This window comes from Leucopleurus acutus (genome assembly GCF_964270905.1).
Source record: "Leucopleurus acutus genome assembly, chromosome: 18".
Taxonomy (NCBI): Eukaryota; Metazoa; Chordata; class Mammalia; order Artiodactyla; family Delphinidae; genus Leucopleurus; species Leucopleurus acutus.
In genome coordinates this window covers 12,070,143-12,091,795 of record NC_139160.1, presented here as the reverse complement: position 1 = coordinate 12,091,795, position 21,653 = coordinate 12,070,143, and the positions used below count along the sequence as shown (strand labels likewise).

The 21,653-nt window shown below is 38.0% G+C and overlaps 1 protein-coding gene across 1 annotated transcript in view; it reads left to right on the top strand.

The window, feature by feature from the left end:
- CCDC169 (coiled-coil domain containing 169) overlaps positions 1 to 16,963 on the top strand; it is a gene marked incomplete at its 3' end in the record, with an annotated part of 42,443 nt that extends 25,480 nt beyond the window's left edge. The window contains 6 exon segments of the mRNA XM_082859784.1: positions 6,779 to 6,847; positions 6,852 to 6,875; positions 7,096 to 7,149; positions 13,141 to 13,176; positions 13,494 to 13,534; positions 16,762 to 16,963. Of these exon segments, the coding sequence (XP_082715910.1) occupies positions 6,779 to 6,847; positions 6,852 to 6,875; positions 7,096 to 7,149; positions 13,141 to 13,176; positions 13,494 to 13,534; positions 16,762 to 16,963 (426 nt within the window).
- Positions 16,964 to 21,653: the final 4,690 nt, after the last annotated feature.

The window sequence follows — 21,653 nt, the reverse complement described above, 5'->3', positions numbered from 1 at the left end:
AATTTGGGGGGGGCACAAACATTCAGACCATAGCACCCCTATTTCTCTCTGCTTCTAATTTTTCCATCAGTGTACTCTCCTTTGTTTTCCACTACATCCAGACAACTTGGACCCTTCAAGGAAACCTCTTACCAGCACACATGCTCTGTCAATCAGATGGTTAGAGCACAGGAGATCCCGCTCCTAAAGCCAACAAGACGGCCTGGTGGAGGGAGGCACAAGGGAGGGAAGATATTTAGTCTCACCTCAGATGTTCTCTGCAGGACTCTTGGTCAATTTGTAGAGAATCAATTGCTAGAAAGCCAATCTGCTGAAATTCAAATCCTTACTACATCCTCATAAATATAAGCTTAAGGCATTTAAAGAAAGGTTCAATTAGCTAAAAACTAAGTCTGTAGAATCAATATGAGGTATTATGTTATAGGCATCGCCAGATTCGTGTTCTCCTCAAAGATCAGAATGGTTAATTTGGAGACACGAGTAGCCTCAAATCAGAGAAAAGTTACAGATTTTATATATAAATCTAATAACAATGTTGTCCACCAGGGGGCGCTTGTCATTTAAGCATGCAGAACGCCGTGCTCATTCATTGTTGCAATTGCTTTCACTAAGAGGTACAGCATATCTAGGAGTTGTGATTAATTGTATTCTCAGGTTTTTCTCTTGTAAGCATTCAGTAGAGTGATTTTTTAAGCTTGTAGTTTTTACGTGTTCCTCAGTATAGTAATTGCGATTGTTTTAAAAAAAAAATAAGTGGCTAATAGAGGTTCTTTTCCACTTGGTATAGATGAAAGGGACTTTAAAAAAATCTAAGTATATTTGATTTCAGGTATGTGAATAGTATCCTGAAATTTCTTATTCTTTCTCTGTTGTTTCAATCTTTTGTTGAAAGGTGACTTTTTACAAGCAAATTAAGACATGAATATAGGTGAAGTATGATACTGTTTGGAATGCTAAGATCTGTTTAGTTTCAAAAACAAAATAGAACAGCTTTTCCATGATAGTAAGAATTAATTTTGTGTGTGCGTGATTTGGAGTGGGCTGGGTAGTTTCTAGTGGTGTCTTCAATTTAGCTGTAGCTTTAGGATATCTTTTTAGGCAGCTTTCTAGTACATGATGACTGATTATATAATCAGATAAAACTAACTCCTTGGGAAGACCAAGAACTTTAAGTTGTGGGTCTTCTAATGAACTGGAAGTGATGGGATGAGAGACTATGTGCCTATGATAAAATCATTTTTAAATACTAGTTTATTTTGAAGTAAGTAAAATAAAGAATCAAACTCTAGAATGAACCTTAAGGTTATTATAGTATGGTTTTATAATTTTTAAAGGATTTCTGATGTGTATAATAATTTTATAATTGGAATCACAAATGTATTGCTTTTAATGGTCCAAGGTACTTAATGACTAATGTAGTTTTGCAAAATCCAAAATGTGTTCTCATTTTCTCCCTAGGCAATTTTTAAAATTATTTACTTGCATGACACTTTATTTTTTAGAGCAGTTTTAGGTTCACAACAAAATTGGGAGGAAGGTATGGAGATTTCCTGTATACCCTCTACCCCACACATGCATGGCTGTTCCCCTTATCAACATCACGCATCAAAATGAACCTAAATTGACCCATCATAATCACCCGAAGTCCATAGTTTACCCTAGGGTTTACTTTTGGTGTTGTACATTCTATGCGTTTGGACAAATGTATTAACAAATTTTGGAAGACCCTCAGTTGGAGGAATAGTCATTGACTTAGAGTTGAGGAAGAAACAGCAAAGTGCCTGCCGAGAGGAATATCAGTGAAATTAGAGCAGTCACTCTTCAGACCCACTTAGTGCCTTAGAACTTGGCAGCACCAGGTACTGAAGAAGGTGGAGGTGAGGATGGAGCTGGAAACTGAGAGATTAATTGAACATATATACGTACATGGAGCAGTTAGTTACTGGGACCCCTCTGCCACCCCATGTGCCAGGATACTGTCCTAGAGTCAGTCGTCTATGTTCTGGAAAAAAAATAAGCTGCAGTAGCTTTGGACTTTGAGCCTTCAGGCACAGATGAGGGTGAGAGTGAGATACAGGTCTAAAATGATATAATTAAATGAAAATATGTGATCTGGATAATGGAACTCTCAGCTCTCTCCAACTTGCCCTACTCCCAGAAAACCAGCAACTAGGATTAACCCTCAAAGAGTAGGAGATTGGAGGATTCTTCATTTGAAAAACTGAAATGCCCTTACGAAAAGCAGTCAGTCTGTCCACTCAGAGAATGCACCTCACAGACTTCCCAGGACAGGAAGGTTAACTGACTGAGGACCCTTGGTGTTGGGCTCGAAATCCATCCCTGCTTTTCATCAAGACCTCACCTCCCACAGGCTGTTCCAGGCCCATGATCAGGTGCAGTGGGGATACCAAGGCAGACCTATTCCTAGGAAATATGGGACCCCACTGTCAGTGACTTTGGCTTAAGGATTCCCTGCTGGCTTTGCCAGACCTTTCTTAGGCTGCATGCCTGCCTGGGATGCTTCCACTTCCAGGACCTTCTCTCCCTCTCCCCTTCACTGGGGGTCAGACTTGCATTACAGTTGACTACTTTCCCAGCCCTCTCCTGTTCCTTCCCTGTTTCCTTTCACACAGACATTTCTAATAATAGAATCTTTTCACATTTAACCCCATCTTGTCATCTGCTTCTCAGAAGACCACATCTACAACTAGAGGTACTGGGAGTGATATGAGAAAACAGGAGGTTAGGCACTGGCTCACTATGTAGCAGGCAGTAGGGGCTGTCCTGATTAGTAGATGTGGCACCAGTAGGTCCTGGCTCAGTGTGGCTGTTGACTTGCTAAAGATTTCACTGATGGTGACCTTGGAAAATGTTCTCATGTAGGGAAATACTGTGGAAGAAGCCATGATGCAGGCATTTGGAAAATATGGGATTATTGCCCAGTTGTATTGTCATCCTTCATAAGGATAATGAGAGGCTGAGAATAGTTAGCAAGCACTTAATATCTAAGAGTGAAAAGCAGAGAGCCTGTGTGGTAGCTTCTAAAGAGGCCATCTGTACCAGTAGTGAAAGGGCAGCCACAATAGAACAGCGAGGCTGAAGACCCGATTGTGAGGGCTGCAGAGCTCCAGAGGCATTTGAATACCCAGTCCAAGCAGGCCTGTTATGTGAAGGGCAGGGCCCTGATGGGGATAACCAGGGATCCTAAAACTGTGACAGGACAGCTGGATGGATGCTCGTGATGATGTCAGCTCTACAACTCCACCTGGATCCTCTGGATGGGCAGAGGTGGCCCACCTCTAGCTCTAGTAAGGGCTAGAGCACTCACTGTCCTGGAAGCTGCTCGACAGGCCTCTCTCCAGCAAGGCAACCAGTTCCCCCCAGCCTCAGGAGCTGCCCCACCTCCAATCCTGGCTGCCAAACCAATTCATGATGGTGCTGTTCAACAGCTATAATTAAAAAAAAATTAAAAATGGAGGAGGAGAGGCTGAGGACAGTTAACCCAATAGAAGACATAGTTGTTTGCTCATTTCCCAGACCTGAACCAATCAGATCCAGAAATCATAGACCAAAGAAGTGGCTGGGTTCCTAAAAGGAAGGACCCCACAACATCAGTCCAAGTACATATCATGACAATATCTCCAGTCTTCCCCTGAACAGACCTCTGACCACTTTTACAGGTGACTGTACACTGTGGGAAAGGAAATAACCAGACATTTTGAGGTCTGAGTTGACATTGATCCCCAGAATGGCAATCTGTGCTAGAAGTCCAAATCACACTGGACCCAATGTGCCCACGGACTCCCCTACTCCCACAGTGATAATTTTTCCAGTCCCTAAGTAATTGAAGTAGATATACTTGGCAGTTGAAGTTAACCCTCCATTGGGCCCTCATCTCTGAAGTAAAAGCTATCATGGTGCAGAAAACCTAATGGAAATGTGAGAAATTGTGCCTTCCCCACCCAGGGCCAAAATTGTAAAACAAGAACAATTTGTTATCCCAAGGAAGAGGGCCTAACATAGCTCTGTTTAATTTGCCAGTCTGACCCCTGTATAAACTAGGTGTATCTTGGAGAAAGACTGTAGGCTACTGCAGACTTAACCAATTAGTAGCACCAACTGTTTTGCCAGATGTGGTATCACTGCTAGAGCAGACTAACAAGTCTTCAACATAAGGGTATGCAGCCACTGATTTGGAGAATGCACTCTTTCCATTCCAATTAGAAAAGAGGTTCAAGAAGTTTGTGACTTCTGGTTTTGGCTCCAATATGTATAGTGCTTGGGAATCATCAATCATGTCATAACAGAAAAAGGTGGATAACCTGAAAATCAATGACTCTTCTTGACTCCTTAGAAATCTGAATTTGCAGGAAAAATTCCCCCCCCACAAATCTGTATGAATAGACAAATCCAGACAGTCACCGAGATCTGCTTAACAAACTGATAGGAACACTTATATGGTAAATGTGATGAATTACTGGAGGAAGAACAGGCAAATCCATTATTAAAGTTGGAAACGTAACACCTCCTGTCAGCAACTGATAAATCAAGAAGGCAGAAAAATCAATGAAGATATAGCTGAGCTGAACATCACTATCAATCAACTCAGTCTATTGACAGTTATAGAATATTCCATCCAACAACAGCAGGATACAGATTCTTCTCAAGCTTACGTGTAACATTCACCAATGTAAACCACGTTGGTGGTTTAATAGGCACCCTATTAGACTCTGAGCTTCATGCCGATAGGGCCTAGGTTTGTAATTCTCACTATGGTATCCCTACCACAATGCCTGACACACAGGAGGTGCTTGATGAAAATTTTTTAATAAATAAATGAATTGTAAAATTAGGAGACAAGACAAGGAATCCAGTCTGCATGGGAATAGCAGCAAGATATATTCTAACACAGAGAAAGCATATTAAAAATGCTTAAACCTCAAGGGTTAAAACTGCAAATCCACACCAACAAGTAACAGAAATCATCCTTTTGTCATAGAAACTTCCACTCGATTAATATTCCTAAACCTCTGCTTTCATCATGTCACTTCTTTAATAACTTTCAATAGCTCCCAGCGTGTAGACTCCCGAAACTGGCATACACCAAGCCTTCGCTAACCAAGGCCTTCCCTAGTGATCTTACCTTGCCTCTTATTTATTGCTCAAATACTTTGCTTCAGCTCTTGAATTTATGTCTTTCCTATCTTGTATGAGCTTCTAGAGTTTTGGACCATATCTCCTTCAGTTTTGGACCATATCTCATTAATATAAAAATAATTTTATTCCAGTTGTTTATTTGTAAATTAATTCCTTTTAGAATTTGGAGTGCATTTTCCCATTGACTCAATATTAAAAATGATTAGATCCTATTGTACATCTCTAAAAATGTATTTAACAAATGATGTAAGTGAAGCATATTACTATGGAAGGCTAAGCTTGGAATCCTTGGAGAAAGGGTCTATGCAGCAAAATTTTGAACTATATCCATCACTCCCTGATTGTCCCTTCAAAAAATGTCATCCTTGAGCATTGGTTTATTTCATAAGGGTTTGATTTTTATAGCGAACTCAGTCGGCTTATCCTCTTGTATTTACAGGGCTTTCATTGATTTTCTTCTGGAGCAAGTTTGTATTTGGGGGAGGGGGATTGAAAACCATTCAGGACACCAGTGCATAATTTTTGAAGACAAATAATGCCTGCCTGAGAAAGATCACTGATCATGTTTTAACAGGGATGCACATATGCATAGTGGAGAATTGTCACTTCCAAAGGATTTTTGTTTTATCACTGCTGTTATTTTTAGAGACTAGAAATTGTCCTGTTTCAGCTGACCTAATTATTCCTATTAATACAATTTTTACACTTCTAATAGTTATTAACAAGTATCTAAGAGAGAATAAGCAAATTTTTTTCAAGAATGAGCTGTGTTTCAGGAGAAGGGTATGCGCTCTAAAATAGCTTGCAGTTTGCTCTGTGGAGATTTAAATCGGCAGCTTCCATTTTTATTTGAATGTGTCTTTTAAATAAATTCGGTGACCTAGATCATGACCAACAGGAGTTGTGTAGAATTTGACTTGGCGATTTTAAAATCTAATATGTAAGAATATGGGAAATAATTGGAGTTACTGGAAAAGATCAGTTATTAGTTTAGGAACTAAAATTTTAAACCAAATCAGTGTAGTGCATTATTGCTCCGGCACTTGGCTGACCTTCTTCTCTACTCGGCTTCAGCTATTTGTGATGAGGGGTATTTGTGATGGATTGATGTCTTAGATTCCAGAACTGTCCTACTCTACAATATTTTCACAATTCCCCTCATTATCAACCTTATCGCCTGCTCTAACACTCTGCTTTTGTTACCCTGGTAACAATCTTATGAATACACATACAATAATTGTTAGTGTGTGTTGTCTTCGGAGTCAGATTACCTGGATTCTAATTCAAGCTCTACCATTTATTAGTTCTGTGCCTTTGGGCAAGTTATTTAACCTCTAGCAGTTTTCTCAACAATGAAATGGAAATAAATATATTAGCCATCTCCATGGCTATAATAAGAATTAAATGAAATAATCTATGGAAAGCACTTAGCACATGGCATATTGCTAGGGTTCAATGAATATTGTAATTATTACTATTACTGAAAAGGTACATATTAAAGACTTCTGAAATCACAGACTGATACAGAGGAGAGGGAATTTGTCAATGAAGAAATTGGTGGTCATATTTATTGTTATTTAGAATGTGAGCACATGTAAAAATTTACTGTTTATACTTTCAGGAAGCCTTAAATACATTGCTTAAACAACTAGAGAAAGAAAAAAGGAGTCTTGAAAATCAAGTAAAAGACTGCACTGAGACTGGAACAAGAGTCAAAGGTTTGTTTTTATTCTATACTAAGACGTCCCTTTGGAACTGCCATGATTTTTAGTATGTTATCTACAAACCTACTATATAATTCTCACAATATACTTACAAAACTATTTTGTACATTACTTTAAAAAAGCATAGCGACATAAACTTAACTTAGCAGTAGTTTCGCTAGTATTGTAAATCTTCTCTGATGCTGGATTCTTTACTTCTGTATCTTTCACCTAGGGTTACCACAAGACCAGCCGTGAGCGCTGTACATACCTTGCCGAAAGGTCTCAGGTAACTTTTGTTTTTTTTACTTCCAAGTTCTAAGAGTTTCCTCTTACTGTAAATTATGTTATTCACTTTTCTAGGTTTCTGACTGGTTTGGCTTGGTAGGGAAACAGCTGTTGGAATTATGGGAAACAAAGGTACCAAGTTTCTGTATATGGAGGGTGAAAAGGAAAACATATAACTTTAATAAAAAGGTAAAAATGAGATATAAGTTTCCCATATTAAGAGCGTATTTTGCATATTTGCTTCCTTAGTTGTTCTTTTAGTTTGATTTGTAATTGCTAGAATTCAAACAAATAAGTGGTTATCCCTCTGCTGTCATGAAACTTAAGGCATTTTACCTCATAGTTATGCATGGTGAAGTCTAAGATAGACCCAGCATTGCTATTGCTAGAAAGTGTATACTTATAAATGACAGGACAGGAAAGTGATCAGTGAATTATGAAAGACATTGCACATATTTTCCAGTTTTTCATTTGGTTTTTCATTTTATTTATGATGTTGGTATATAGAGTTTATTTTGATGTTGTCAGACCTATCTTTTATTTATGGCTTCTTATGTCATAGTTTAAAAGACTGTCTTCACCTCAGTGTTTCATAACATTCATCACGTCTCTTTAGTACTTACATGGCTTAATATTTGACATTTAAATATCTAATGTTTATTAACTTTATTTTGGTATATGTTTTAAGTTTAGGATATAAATTCAATTTTCAGTGTGCATTATCCAAATGGAAGTGTCCAAAGAGCAATTGGATATATGAATCTCAGAAAAAAAAAAAAAAGATCAGGATTGAAGATATGGATTTAGAACTTATTAGCACAGAGATGGTAAATGACACCATGTGAATGAATGAAATGCATCAGGGAGAATACACAGGGTGAAAAGAAGAGATAGTCTAAGATATAGCTCTGAAGAGTTTCAACAGCGATAGTCAAGGGAAGAAGAGCCAGAAAGAGGGCTGGAGTTGTCAGGACATAGCCACATGAGGCGAGGAGGTAGAGGACCTTGAGGGCTGGTTTTGCCATAAAGGTAATTGGCTAATCACTGATCTGGAGTCTCCAGAGGTTCAATGAAAGGACTGAGAGGAAGGGAGTTAGCACTGGGGATTGGAGCCGACAAGGGGATGCATAGAACAACTTGAGAATGAGAGTCAGGGCAATAGGGGATAAAGGGAGGCTTGGACTTCTAGTGCCAATGAAGGTAAGCAGGAAATTGAGACAAAATAGCATCGCTCACAGTAGTCTCTTATCCAGAAAATGGACAATCACTTCAAACTTTATGGTTCTGGGTGCTTGGCTGGAAGCCCTGCAGCACTGGCACCCACATTCCTTTCCTCAGACCATGTTCTCTACTCGGAGTACATTGTTTCTCTTACACTCTAGTTCTGCCTCCTTCAAGGTGTAGCAAAATACCACCTCCCTTATGAGGCCGTGATACGATGAAAGACCACAGACTCTGGAGTCACTGCAAATTTGGATTTGAATACCACATTTGTGCCTAACTGTGGTTCAATCTTTTGGGGCCTCAATTTCTTTCTTCCTCTGTAGAAGGGAAGCAGTGGTACTGTAGTTATCTTGCAGGGGATTTGTGAGGGTTTAGAGAGATAATGTAAGTAAAGTGCTGAGTGAAATGCTTGGCACATAATTGGTTCTAAATTCCAGTAAATGGTGAATATTATTTTCCTGTGTTTCTTTCCCGATCTTCCTAGCCCCTCTCTCTGCGACAGGGACTTGCCTTAGCCATCCTCCTTTAGCTTTGTTTATCTGAAAAAATCATTTGGATGGAATAGTTCCTAGTTTGATTATACAGGATCACTGAACATACAATCAAAGCCTATTTTAACAGCTTCCCAGGAAGATGTTAATCCTGTTTCCCTGTGTAAATGTTAATAAGGATTTTCACTCTAGAGTGAATTGTTAATCTTTATAGTCAAAATGGTTCTGACCATGTGGATACTATGGTGACTGGAAAGGTCAATGAATGATTTGCAGTTCTTCCCATGCTGAATACATAAATAATTGATTCTTTAGTAGATAACTAGAGCTTTTTGCTGAGTCTGCTGTTTATATTTCTGCTGGCTTCACTGTTTTGACTGAAACTGAGTTTCCACATATCAGGATTCTTCTAAGTTACACCGTGTATAAGACATTGCTTTTTAAGAATATACAAGCAATATAGCCAATATTTTATAATAACTATAAATGGAGTATAACCTTTAAAAATTGTCAATCTCTATATTATATGCCTGTAACTTACAGAATATTGTACATCAATTATATTTCAGTTTTTTAAAATGAAAGATTAAAAAAAGGATATACAGGCATACCTCAGAGATATTGCAGGTTTGATTCCAGACCACCACTATAAAACAAATATTACAGTAAAGCAAGTCACGGGAATTTTTTGGTTTCCAGTGCATATTAAATTTATGTTTACACTATACTGTAGTGCAAGAGCATTATGTCTAAAAAACAATATCCGTACCTTAATTTTAAAATACTTTATTGCTAAAAAAATGCTAACCGTCATCTGAGCCTCCAGCAGGTCAGAATCGTTTTGCTGGTGGAGGGTCTGTTCTCGACGTTGATGGCTGCTGACTGATCAGGGTGGTGGGTGCTGAAGGTGGGGCGGCTGTGACAGTTTCTTGAAATACGACCACAGTGAAGTTTGCCACAGGGATTGACGCTGCCTTTCACGAATGATTTCTCGTGGAATGCAATGGTGTTTGATAGCATTTTACCCACAGTAAAACCTCTTTCAAAATTGGACTCAATCCTCTCAGTCCCTGACACTGTTATCAACTAAATCTATGTACTATTCTAAATCCTTTGTTGTCATTTCAGCAGTCTTCATCAGGGGTAGATGCTATCTCAAGAAACCACTTCTCTTTGCTCATCTACATGAAGCAACTCCTTATCCGTGAAAGTTTTATCATGAGATTGTAGCAATTCAGTCACATGTTCAGGCTCCATTTCTAATTCTAGTTCTCTCATTACTTCCATCAGATGGAAGTTACTTCCTTTACTGAAGTCTTGAACCTGTCAAAGTCATGCACGAGGATTGGAATTAGCTTCTTCCAAACTCCTCTTAATGTTGATATTTTGACCTCTTCCCATGAATCATGAATGTTCTTAATGGTATCTAAATGGTGAATCCTTTCCGGAAGGTTTTCCATTTACTTTGCCGAAATCCATGAAAGGAATCACTATGGCAGCCCATAGCCTTACGAAATGCATTTCTTAAGTAGTAAGAGTTGAAAGTCAAAATAACTCCTTGCTCCATAGGCTGCAGAATGGGGGTTGTGTTAGACACGAAAACCAATTGTTGTCTATCTCCATTGGAGCTCTGAGGTGACCAGGTGCATTGTCAATGAGCAGTAATATTTTGAAAGGAATCTTTTCTCAGATTATATAATAATAATAATGGAGAAGTTTGAAACATTTTTCAAGAATTACCAAAATGTGACACAGAGACATGAAGTGAGCAAGTGCTATTGGAAAAATGGTGCAGATAGACTTGCTCAGTTTTGGGTTGCCACAAAACCTCGAATTTGTAGAAAAATTTCTACAGATTTATTTGCAAAGTGCAATAAAGCAAGGTGCAGTAAAGCAAGGTATGCCTGTACAGTGCACTGTATACTTCACAGTCAGGCAGAAAGACTGACTAGAACTTGTTGAAACACACAATAAACTTAACTTCTATTCCCACAAACAGAGAATTCTAGCAATGCATCTGAGAGTTGTTGAATATAATGCTTTGGTTTCCAGATAAGGCACCTGAGGCAGCTCTGTTTGATTGTAAGGCAATTCTAATTTTTAGGCTTGTTAAAGCATCAACTCCTTATTTTTCTTCCTTGAAACTTCTGTTCCTTCTTCTTTTTCTTTGAGACTTCCTTAAAACCCATTGCTTTTAGTTCCATCCTCTGAAGAGGAAGTCTACACTCTTTCTATACGACAGCTTTTCAGATTTGAAAACAGCTCTCCATCTTCTCATAGCTTTTTTTACCCCCTAAGCTAAAATATTAAGTTACATTAGCCATTCCTCATGACATAGGTTCTAGACTATCCAGCTGTTTCGTTGCCTTTTTCAACAACTCTATCTTGTTATTGTTCATTTGAAAATAGAGCTCCCAGGTTTAAATGTAGACTTGAGATATAATCTCAACAGCATAGCTGTTAGTCTTGTCCTCACCATACTCATTTTTCTTCTCTGCTCTCTGAGCAATCATTCTGCAATACAGGTGAAGAACACTTCAGTGTATAAAATTTCAGTGACTTTGCATTGTCCAAAGGATCTCAGCAAAGCTGCTCAGTGTGTTTTACAAGGTCCTGTCTGACACGCAGTGCCTGCCTCTCCAGCTATGTCCTTACTTACGCCCTGTACTGCAGCCAGACCAATGATATATGTGATCCCTGTGTCTATCATCTGCTTTATACCTTGACGCCTGTGCTGCTCCCTCTGTCTGGAATGTCCTTTCCCTAGTTCTTAATTGGCTACTATTCCATGTGGATCCCCCTAAAGCCAGAATTAGTTGCATCTGTTGTATGCTTACAAAGCACCTATGCAAACCTCTGCTAAGGCAGCTAATTGTACAATCTATTTATTTTGCTGTTTCCCCAATAGATTGTAAGAACCACAATTTGTCCTTGTACCCCAGTGCCTAATGTAGTGGTGGCACATAGAAGATGCTCAATAACATCTGCTGAGTGAATAAATGGATGAATTCCATCTTCTGGTCCAAAGTTGTCACTTTTAGAAAATTAGTTAATATTTTTGCTTCACAAAGCAAAGAGTTCCTCAGGTGTGAAATCCAACTGCCTTCCCTTTTGCCTTCAAATGTATGCACATCTTTATCCATCTTTCCCGTTCCTCCTTCTGCCTTAAAGTAAAAGGATCCCATACTTCTTCCAAAGTCTATCTGCTGCCTCTAGGACTCATTTCCTAATTATTTTCTCATATTTCCAATCTCTCTTCCACTGACTGTGGTGTGTCCTTTGTCTGCAGCATGCTCATCTCTTCCACCAAAATACAGCAAAAACAAACTTCTATTTTGCCCTATCCTCATAAAACTACTACCTTAGCTTTCTTTTTCTCAGCTAAACTTCATGAAAGAGTGGATACACTCACTGCCTTTGCTATTCACTCCTCGACCTCTTTCAGCTGCCTTCTGCCCCCACCACTGAGTTCTGACACAGTTTATCTCTTAATAGCCAAATACAATACAATGACTCCTTATCAAGCCTCCTGGTAGCAGACATGTCTGAGGCATTTCATACTGCTAACTGTGCTCACTTTTTAAAACTATCACCCACCCCCCTTGACTTCCATGCCAGTATATTTTCCTGGGTTTTCCTGTTGTTTAAATGGTGGCCCTATCTTTAGTGATTCTCCTATCCCTGAAAAGTTGCTTTTCCAAGTGTATATCACCGACTCTCTTACCTCTCTGTGTGCTCTTAACAAACGATCTCATTTACTCATGGCTTCAGTTACCATCTCTAAGGTCATCAGCCTCAATTTTTCCTGAATTGCAAATTATATTTACACCACCCACAAGGTGTGTCCACTTTTGTATCCTGGAGGAATTTAAAAATAGACAATAAATGAAAATCTGATCTTGTCTTTCCATTTCAAGATACCTACAGCTCCTACTGTCTTATCAACCCTAACGGCAGAGTACATATATGATTTATATTTAGTGTCTGTAAAAACTTTTAATGGTCTTTACCAAATGGATGATATGATTTTCATAATTTACTCTATATTTATTTAAAAAATTGCATGGACTATGGGGTTCAGATAGAGGGGTTTCCAGAATCTTTAGAAGCCTGATAATACAGGAGAAGCCCAGAATTTCCCATTATTCTTCAGCTTCTCTTAGTCATGCTACAAAAGGACCTGGCTAGGAAAGAGTTAATTGGGAATTGACCATTCCTCTTATCTCTGAAAGCAATCATGAAATAAGAGGATAAATGCTCAACTATTTGTATTTCAGGTCTCTGGCTCCTACCAAGTTTCTAAAAGGCAACAGATGAGACGCAAGAGGGAGGAGATATGGGGATAGATGTATATGTAGAGCTGATTCACTTTGTTATACAGCAGAAGCTAACACACCATTGTAAAGCAATTATACTCCAATAAAGATGTTAAAAAAAAAACAATAAGGCGTCCCTGGGGTATTGATAATGTACTACTTCTTAATCTGGATGCTACTTACATGGAAGTGTTGAGTTTATGAAAATTTAACAAGCTATACATTTATTATATGTGTACTTTTGTGTTTGTAGACTATACTTCAATTAAATTCTTTTTAATCCCTTTAAAAAATAAATAAATAAAAGGCAACAGATGGATCAACTGCCTAGAATGAAAGAGAATCTAGTGAAAACTTAAGTCTAACTATATATTTCCTTTCTAATTAATTATATTCACGTGTGAATGGTACTCACAAAACAGGTGTCCATTGTATGTTGAACGTCCAGATTTTATAGCAACAATGTAAAATAGCAGATGATAAGAGAACTTAAAGAAGTTTGTTCTCTCCATTCACTATTTATATATATTTTGTAGGTTCCAGGAATGCTTTTCGTCCTCAAACATGATAAGATCTTGTTTTCCAAGCTAGAATAATACTGTTCCCAAGTAGAGCATACAAATACACCATTAACAACGATATAAATCCAATTAAATTATCAGCCTTAACCTTTGTAGTGAGGAAATATGGACACTGAAATAAATGTAGATGCCAGTACAGTATAAACTGTGTTTCCCTATGTGAACAAAAACAATTAAGAATGAATAAAGAACAGAGGAATACTTTATGAGTTTAGGAGGTTATATCTACACATGGATTTTCCTGGTCCTGTACTAAGTACAGAAGAATTACTCAGGCAATCCTTGTCTTTTATAACCTTACCTCACATAGGGAAGATTTTCATATATAACTTAACAATATAAAAATTGTAAATGAAGATATAAATTAGCTATAGATCAGAATCCTTTTCAAATACAGGCATTCTAGATGCATGCAATATAGCAAGTTTCTTTGGTGAAAATTCATGGGAAAGCAACATTTTGTTCGATATTTGGCTAGATTGATAAGTATTCTTCCTTGAGTAGTCATAAATACTTTAAATTATAATTCATTATCTTTGTACATTTTCATCAGTGGAAATACAGTGTAGTTAAAACATTAAAGTAAATTCTGGAAAAGGACTTCCCTCTGGAAACTACTATACTTCTGTGTTGGGAGGGCCCCAAGACCACTCCCGTGCATGATTCGCTAGAACAACTCACAGGACTCAGCATCTATGTGCCCACGCAGCCAAGATTTATTACAGCAAAAGGGTACAAAGCAAAATCATCAAAGGAAAAGGGTGTATGAGGTGAAGTCTGGAGGAAACCAGGCACAAGCGTCTAAAAGTCCCCCAGTGGAATCATATAGGAGCAGACTTAGTTCCTCCAGCAATGAGTTGTGACAACATGTAAAGTTTTGTATTCCAGGGACCCTCGTTAGATACTTAGTGCCCATGCATTTGCTGGCCATTTGTATATTATCTTTGGAGAAATATCTGTTCAAGTCCTTTGCGCATTTTTCAGTTACTGATAAGTTGTTTGTCTTAATTTTGTTGTGTTGTAAGAGTCCTTTATATATTCTGGTTACTAGACCTTATCAGATATATGATTTGCAAATAATTTCTCCAACTTTGGGGTTTATTTTCTTTCTTGATGATGTTCTTTGAAGACTGAAAGTTTTGATGTTGATGAAGTCCAATTGATATTGGCTTCCTAGGATCACTTTAGTGGTTGCTTGTGCTTTAGGTATCATATCTAAGAAATCATTGCCTAATTCAAGAACATAAGGATTTATACAGGTTTCCTTCCAAGAGTTTGATAATTTCAGCTCCTTTTTGATCCACTTTGAGTTAATTTTTATATATGGTGTGAAATAAGGGTCCAATTTCAGTCTTTTGCATGTGTCTATTCAGTTGTCCTAACACCATTTGCTGAAAAGACTATTCTTCCTCAGTTGAATTGCCTTGGCACCCTTTTAAAAAATTAACCATAAACATATGTTTATTTCTAGACTCTCAGTTCTATTCCATTGGTCTATAAGTCTGTCCTTATGCCAGTACCATGCTGTCTTGATGACTCTAGCTTTTCAGAAAGTTTTGAAATCAGTGAGTCTGAGTCCTTCAAATTTATTCTTCTTTTTCAAGATTGTTTTGGTTGTTCGGAGTCCCTTTATTTTCCATATGAATTTTAGGATTAGTTTGTCAATTTCTTCACAGCAATACCACAGAGCTGAGGAAAGCAGGGTAGGGCAAGTTAAAATATTACAACGCTCAGTGTTCTTGCAGAGTTTCAGTTGTGTGTGTGTGTGTGTGTGTGTGTGTGTGTGTGTGTGTGTGTGTGTGTGTGTGTGTATTAAGTTCTCCAGGATTGCTGCAAGCCTTTGGTTAATTTTTAGACTTCTGAAAAAGTTGCTTCTGACCATTTTTGCCGATTTTCTCATTGCTTTTATGGAGGAAATAAGTTTTGGAGGTCTCTATTCCCTCATTTTTGCTGACATCACTCACTGAGAAAAATATTTTTTAAAGCACCTTGCAGGGAATTGAAGCTGGCTCTTACTACATCAAGTGAGCATATGGGGAAGTTGGCTTTATAAAGATATATAAGTCAGTAAGGGAAAGGTGATCCCATGGAAATCTAAGAACAGGAATTCCAATATAACTGGGCCCACAGATATTAGAATTAGAATTCAGGGAAGCTTTAAAGACCTTAGCAGATGTTCATGGATCATCACCTTAGTGATTTGCCATATAGAATGGAAATTAAAGGCACAGACTTTGAACTCTGACTTCCTGAATTCAAATTACAGATCTACTTACTAACTATATAACTTTGTTTCTTTCTTCTATCTAACAGGGCTAATGATAGTGTCTACACCATAGGGATTTTGTGAAGTTGATACGAGTAAATAAATAAATAAAATTTAGAACAGTCCCTGACACAGATTATCTGCTATAAAAATGGTGTTATTACTATTTGTAGTATAATAGACCCCTAGTTTATTCTCCACTTCATTTTTCTTCTCATTACCAACTGCTATCTTCATTTTCTATATCACTTTTATATCATAGACCTTGGTATATATCAGAGTTTCAATTTTATTGTAATTTTAGGTCACATATCTTTGGTTTACTCATGGATCCTTATTTCCACCTTGTCCCTGCTCTACTTCATGGCCTCTCTCTATGTATTTTCCTAGCTTTAATTTACGTTTCCAGAGGCAAGTATCATCCCTCTTGGGGATCTCATCCCTCTTTGGACAAAGCTCTCCACATTAGGCCGCCTCCTGGGCTGCTTCCAAGCCTTTGGATTATCTGCTGTTGAGCTAGTTGCCGCTCTAGCTTGACAAGATGATATGGTGTAACATATTGCTGTTTAGGATTATACAGTAAGCAGAAAATCTGCATAGGGAAATTTCTTTATGAAGGACTGTGAGCTGGGTCAGCTAGGTGAAACATACAGTCCTCCCCACGTGCCATACAATGTCGTTTTGTTGTACACAACGACGAATGAAAAGTCACGATTAACACTTATTTTATTTCAGGGGAAGATGTAATTCAGTTAATCAGAAGACAATGAATGCCATGAGAGGACCAGTAAAAAAGATTTTAAGATCAAACCATCTTCCAAAACTCAATCTGTGGTTCCAGAACTGTGTGGTTTACTATTTCTTCCCTTTTTTCATCTGTAATCTTCAACTTCTGAAGTTAGTGTTCCACACACTTTTCAGGGATTGGAATAGATAAGAAAGAGCTATCGAACTTCTCTTTAGCTCTTCTTCCAGAAGTTTGTTCCTTTGCCTGTATGAAAGTAATTTTTTCAAGTGACCCTATACCATCTAATAGCATTCTTATGATTTTAAAAATATCCTAGAAAGCGTTAAGGTTGACATCATTACACTTGCTTTTAATAATATGCCCATGATCTGCTCTGATAGTAACATTGTTATTTCATTTGGATTCTAGTTGGCTGTTAGCTAAAAATATGCGTTCATCAAAACTTTTTGCTATTTTACGCTATATCATGTTCAGCTCTTTAAAACTCAAGGTTTAAACAAAGCTGCAAATCAGATGCATTTTAAACTTTGATTTGAACTATCATGGTATTGTGGAAACAGGAATCAGCTTGGGTATAGTTCCCACCCTGCTGTGAACTTAGGACATTTGGGGCAAGTTCTTTCACCTCATCTTCATTTCCCACATCTGTAAAATGACTGAGGCAAACTATACAATTGCTAAGGTTTCCTACTATTCTGGAAAATTAATACTTACTCAACTGCAAGGTCCTGCCACTTAGCACATGGTAATTTAAGTCATTTTATGATGTTTATTAATTTATAGTGATGGCCTAGTGATGTTTATTAATTTATAGCGATGGCCCTTTGGACCGAACTTTATGTTTATTAATTTATAGTGATGGCCCTTTTGACCAAACTTCATGTTTATTAATTTATAGTGATGGCCCTTTTGACCAAACTTTGCCAAGTGTTCATGATACTCAAGTATAGAGTGGAAATAGAATGAGGGTACAAGAAGTGTTCTTTTTTTTTTTTTTTTGCGGTACGCAGGCCTCTCACTGTTGTGGCCTCTCCCGTTGCAGAGCACAGGCTCCGGACGCTCAGGCTCACTGGCCATGGCTCACGGGCCCAGCCGCTCCGCGACATGTGGGATCTTCCCGGACCGGGGCATGAACCCGTGTCCCCTGCATCGGCAGGCGGACTCTCAACCACTGCGCCACCAGGGAAGCCTAAGAAGTGTTCTTATAAGGTATTAAAAATTTTATTCAATTCTCCTATTTGGTTTAGATTGTTTTGTTACTGTCACCTAGGTCTGGAAGGTACATATGATTTTTTCCCCTAACTTAATAAGTGAAATTATTGGACTTTTAACTTTACAGAAATCACTCAGAGGTAAGTACAGTTTCTGGCACCAAAAACCTAAATTCTATTCAGTATCACCAGTAATGGATGCCAAATGTATTTCTATAACTACTTATAGATACTTTTTTTCTTTAAGGAAGAATGCATGAATTTCATATAGACAAATAATTCTTTTATATGACTTTAAAAAGTAATGCAGAGAAATATAAAGTAACTTTCTATTTTTTTTTTTTTTAATATTTACTTATTTATTTAGTTTGGCTGCGCCAGGTCTTAGTTGCAGCATGCAGGACCTTCGTTGCGGTGTGCGGGATATTTAGTTGCAGCATGTGGACTTCCTGGTTGCAGCATGCATGCGGGATCTAGTTTCCCAACCAGGGATCGAACCCAGGCCCCCTGCATTGGGGGCGTGGAGTCTTACCTACTGCACCACCGGGGAAGCCCCTCTCCCCCATTCTTTTTTTTTTTTTTTTTTTGCGGTACGCGGGCCTCTCACTGTTGTGGCCTCTCCCGTTGCGGAGCACAGGCTTTGGACACGCAGGCTCAGCGGCCATGGCTCACGGGCCCAGCCACTCCGCGGCATGTGGGATCTTCTCGGACCAGGGCATGAACCCGTGTCCCCTGCATCAGCAGGCGGACTCTCAACCACTGCGCCACCAGGGAAGCTCCCTCTCCCCCATTCTTAAGCTAACTATAGATATCAGGTACCATGACTCATTTTATTAAATAATTACTAGATACTACATATGTATTTGTTTACTTTTTTATACCCTATTTTCTCTCTAAAAAGGATTGTGTTACCTTTTACTAAATACAGAGATATAAAAACAAGACTCATAAGATAAAAGATAAAAATAAAAGTTAAAGTTTTGCAAGATTCCCAACTAAGAAAAAGCTCTATCTTTAAGCTTTCTAGTAATCAGCACAAAGAAAGAGTGAGTTACACAGCTCTCATTTTTTTGTATAAGGAAATATACAAGTGGAGAAAAAGCTGTACCTAATACTAAGCTCTGAAGGTAATTTGTCATGTAAAGCTTTATGAGGACTTGCAATTATTTATTGAAATAATCAGTGCAAAAATGATAGTTTGGGGTCTCTGTTTTGTTTAATACTGAAATATATATTAATATCAGTATCTGAAGAGTTCAGAATTCATAAAGCAAAATATCAGTAAACAATATTTAATATATTAAAACAATTTTAATGTTTAAATTATTATAAAATATTAAAAAGTACCATTTATAAAAACAGATGTTGTGATAATAAAAAAGACAGATATTAATGAATAATAATGATGATGTGGAGAAATTGGAACCCTCTTACACTGCTGGTGGGGCTGTAAAATAGCACCATCACTCTGAAAACAGTCTGTTGGTTCCTCAAAAGGTTAAACATAGAGTTACCATGTGACCCAGCAATTCCACTCCTCTGTGTACAGCCCTAACAAATGAAAACTTATGTGCACATAAAAATGTGTGCACAAATGTTTAGAGCAACATTATTCATAATAGCTAAAAAGTGGAAACAACCCAAATGTCCATCAACCGATGAATGGGTAAACAAATTGTGGTATATCCAAACAGTGGAATATTATTCAGCAGTAAAAAGGAATGAAGGACTGACATATGCTACAACATGGATGGACCTTGAAAACATTATCCTGAGTGAAAGAAGCCAGTCACAACAGATCACATATTGTATGATTCCATTTATATGAAATGTCGAGAATAGACAAATCCATATGGACGGAAAATAGGTTAATAGTAGTAGCTGAAGGCTGGCAGGGCTGGGGGAAGGGTGGGTGATGGAGAATGACTGCTAATGTGTATAGGGTTTCTTGGGGGGGGTGATGAAAATGTTCTAAAATTAATCATGGTGATAGTTGTACAACTTCATGAATGAACCAAAAAGCATGGAAAGCACCTTACATGGGTTAATTGCATGTTATATGATTTATACCTCAATAAAGCTGTTATAAAAAATGTTAAACATATGTTAACCTTTTAATATAAACTAGAAGATAATTTTTTTTTTTTTTTTTTTTTTTTGTGGTACGTGGACCTCTCACCGCTGTGGCCTCTCCCGTCGCGGAGCACAGGCTCCGGACGTGCAGGCCCAGCAGCCATGGCCCACGGGCCCAGCTGCTCTGCGGCACGTGGGATCCTCCTGGACCGGGGCACAAACCCACGTCCCCTGCATCGGCAGGCAGACTCCCAACCACTGCGCCGCCAGGGAAGCCCGCAGATAAATTTTAATGGAATATTATTTGATCTTAGAAAATATGATCTTAAACATCAAAATGCATTGTCGTTAGTGCCATTGTTGAGTCAAGAGTATATTATTAGCATAATTTTCCACCTAAGAAGCTGTTTCAGATACTACGCTAGTCAAAAGAACAATGAAGCTTATATGCTACTTCCCAGTATTTCCTTGACTTCTTTTGAATAATCCCATTTCTTGTTTAATAACCTTGTAGAGATATTTATAAAGCACCTTTTGACTTTTGATGGGATTAGGGTTTTTTTTCTAATTTATAGAGAGCTATATAGTTTTTGTTTCAAAAAATTTTTCTAGTTTTCATCATCTTCATTAGTTTTATCATGTATAGCTGGAGATTACAGTGCAGAGTTACTTATATCAATTTTAGTACTTTGAAAGTCATATTCTACTGGACCAGAAACTTTATTTTGGACTAAGAATTATTTCTTGCAATAATTTGTTTCTTTTTGCTGTGTGCCCAAGTGGGAGCCTGTCTAGACCACATATTATATGTGAATTTTTAAAGTAAATTGAGTAATTGAATTATAGTTATTTCAAGATGTAAATAATTTAGATTTTTTATTTTTTTAATACCAGAAAAACAGAATTATGACAACAGTGATGCTAGGATTTTTGGCATTTAAAGAGAGGTAAGCATACCAGAATACTAAAAATTGCTATTAAATCACTAAATGTGACTGAGGTATGAAAGTATCTTTAAAATAATAAAGCACTATTTAAATGCAAGATCATATCTTTTTTTTTTTTTTTTTTTTTTTGCGGTACACGGCCCTCTCACTGTTGTGGCCTCTCCCGTTGCGGAGTACAGTCTCCGGACGCGCAGGCTCAGCAGCCATGGCTCACGGGCCCAGCCGCTGCACCACATGTGGGATCCTCCTGGACCGGGGCACGAACCCGTGTCCCCTGCATCGGCAGGCGGACTCTCAACCACTGCGCCACCAGGGAAGCCCAAGATCATATGATTTTGACAGTAGGGCACTATTTTCAAAACAAGTTAACATCAGATTAATCTGACCTATGAATTAGAAAAATCTTGAATTTTTAGAGCATCCTTTTAACTTTATAAAGCAATTTCATATTTCTATCTCAGTTACAGAGAGAGTATTATCATCCAGAGAACTACCCAACAGTGAGATTATCATCACTGGAACTGTTCAAGCAGTGGCTAGGTGTCCCTTTGTCAGGGATGTTATAGAAAGGACTCCTGCAGTGGGTGGAAGTTGGATTCAATGACTGCCAATATCCCTTCTGATGCTAAGACACTGTGATTCCCTGCC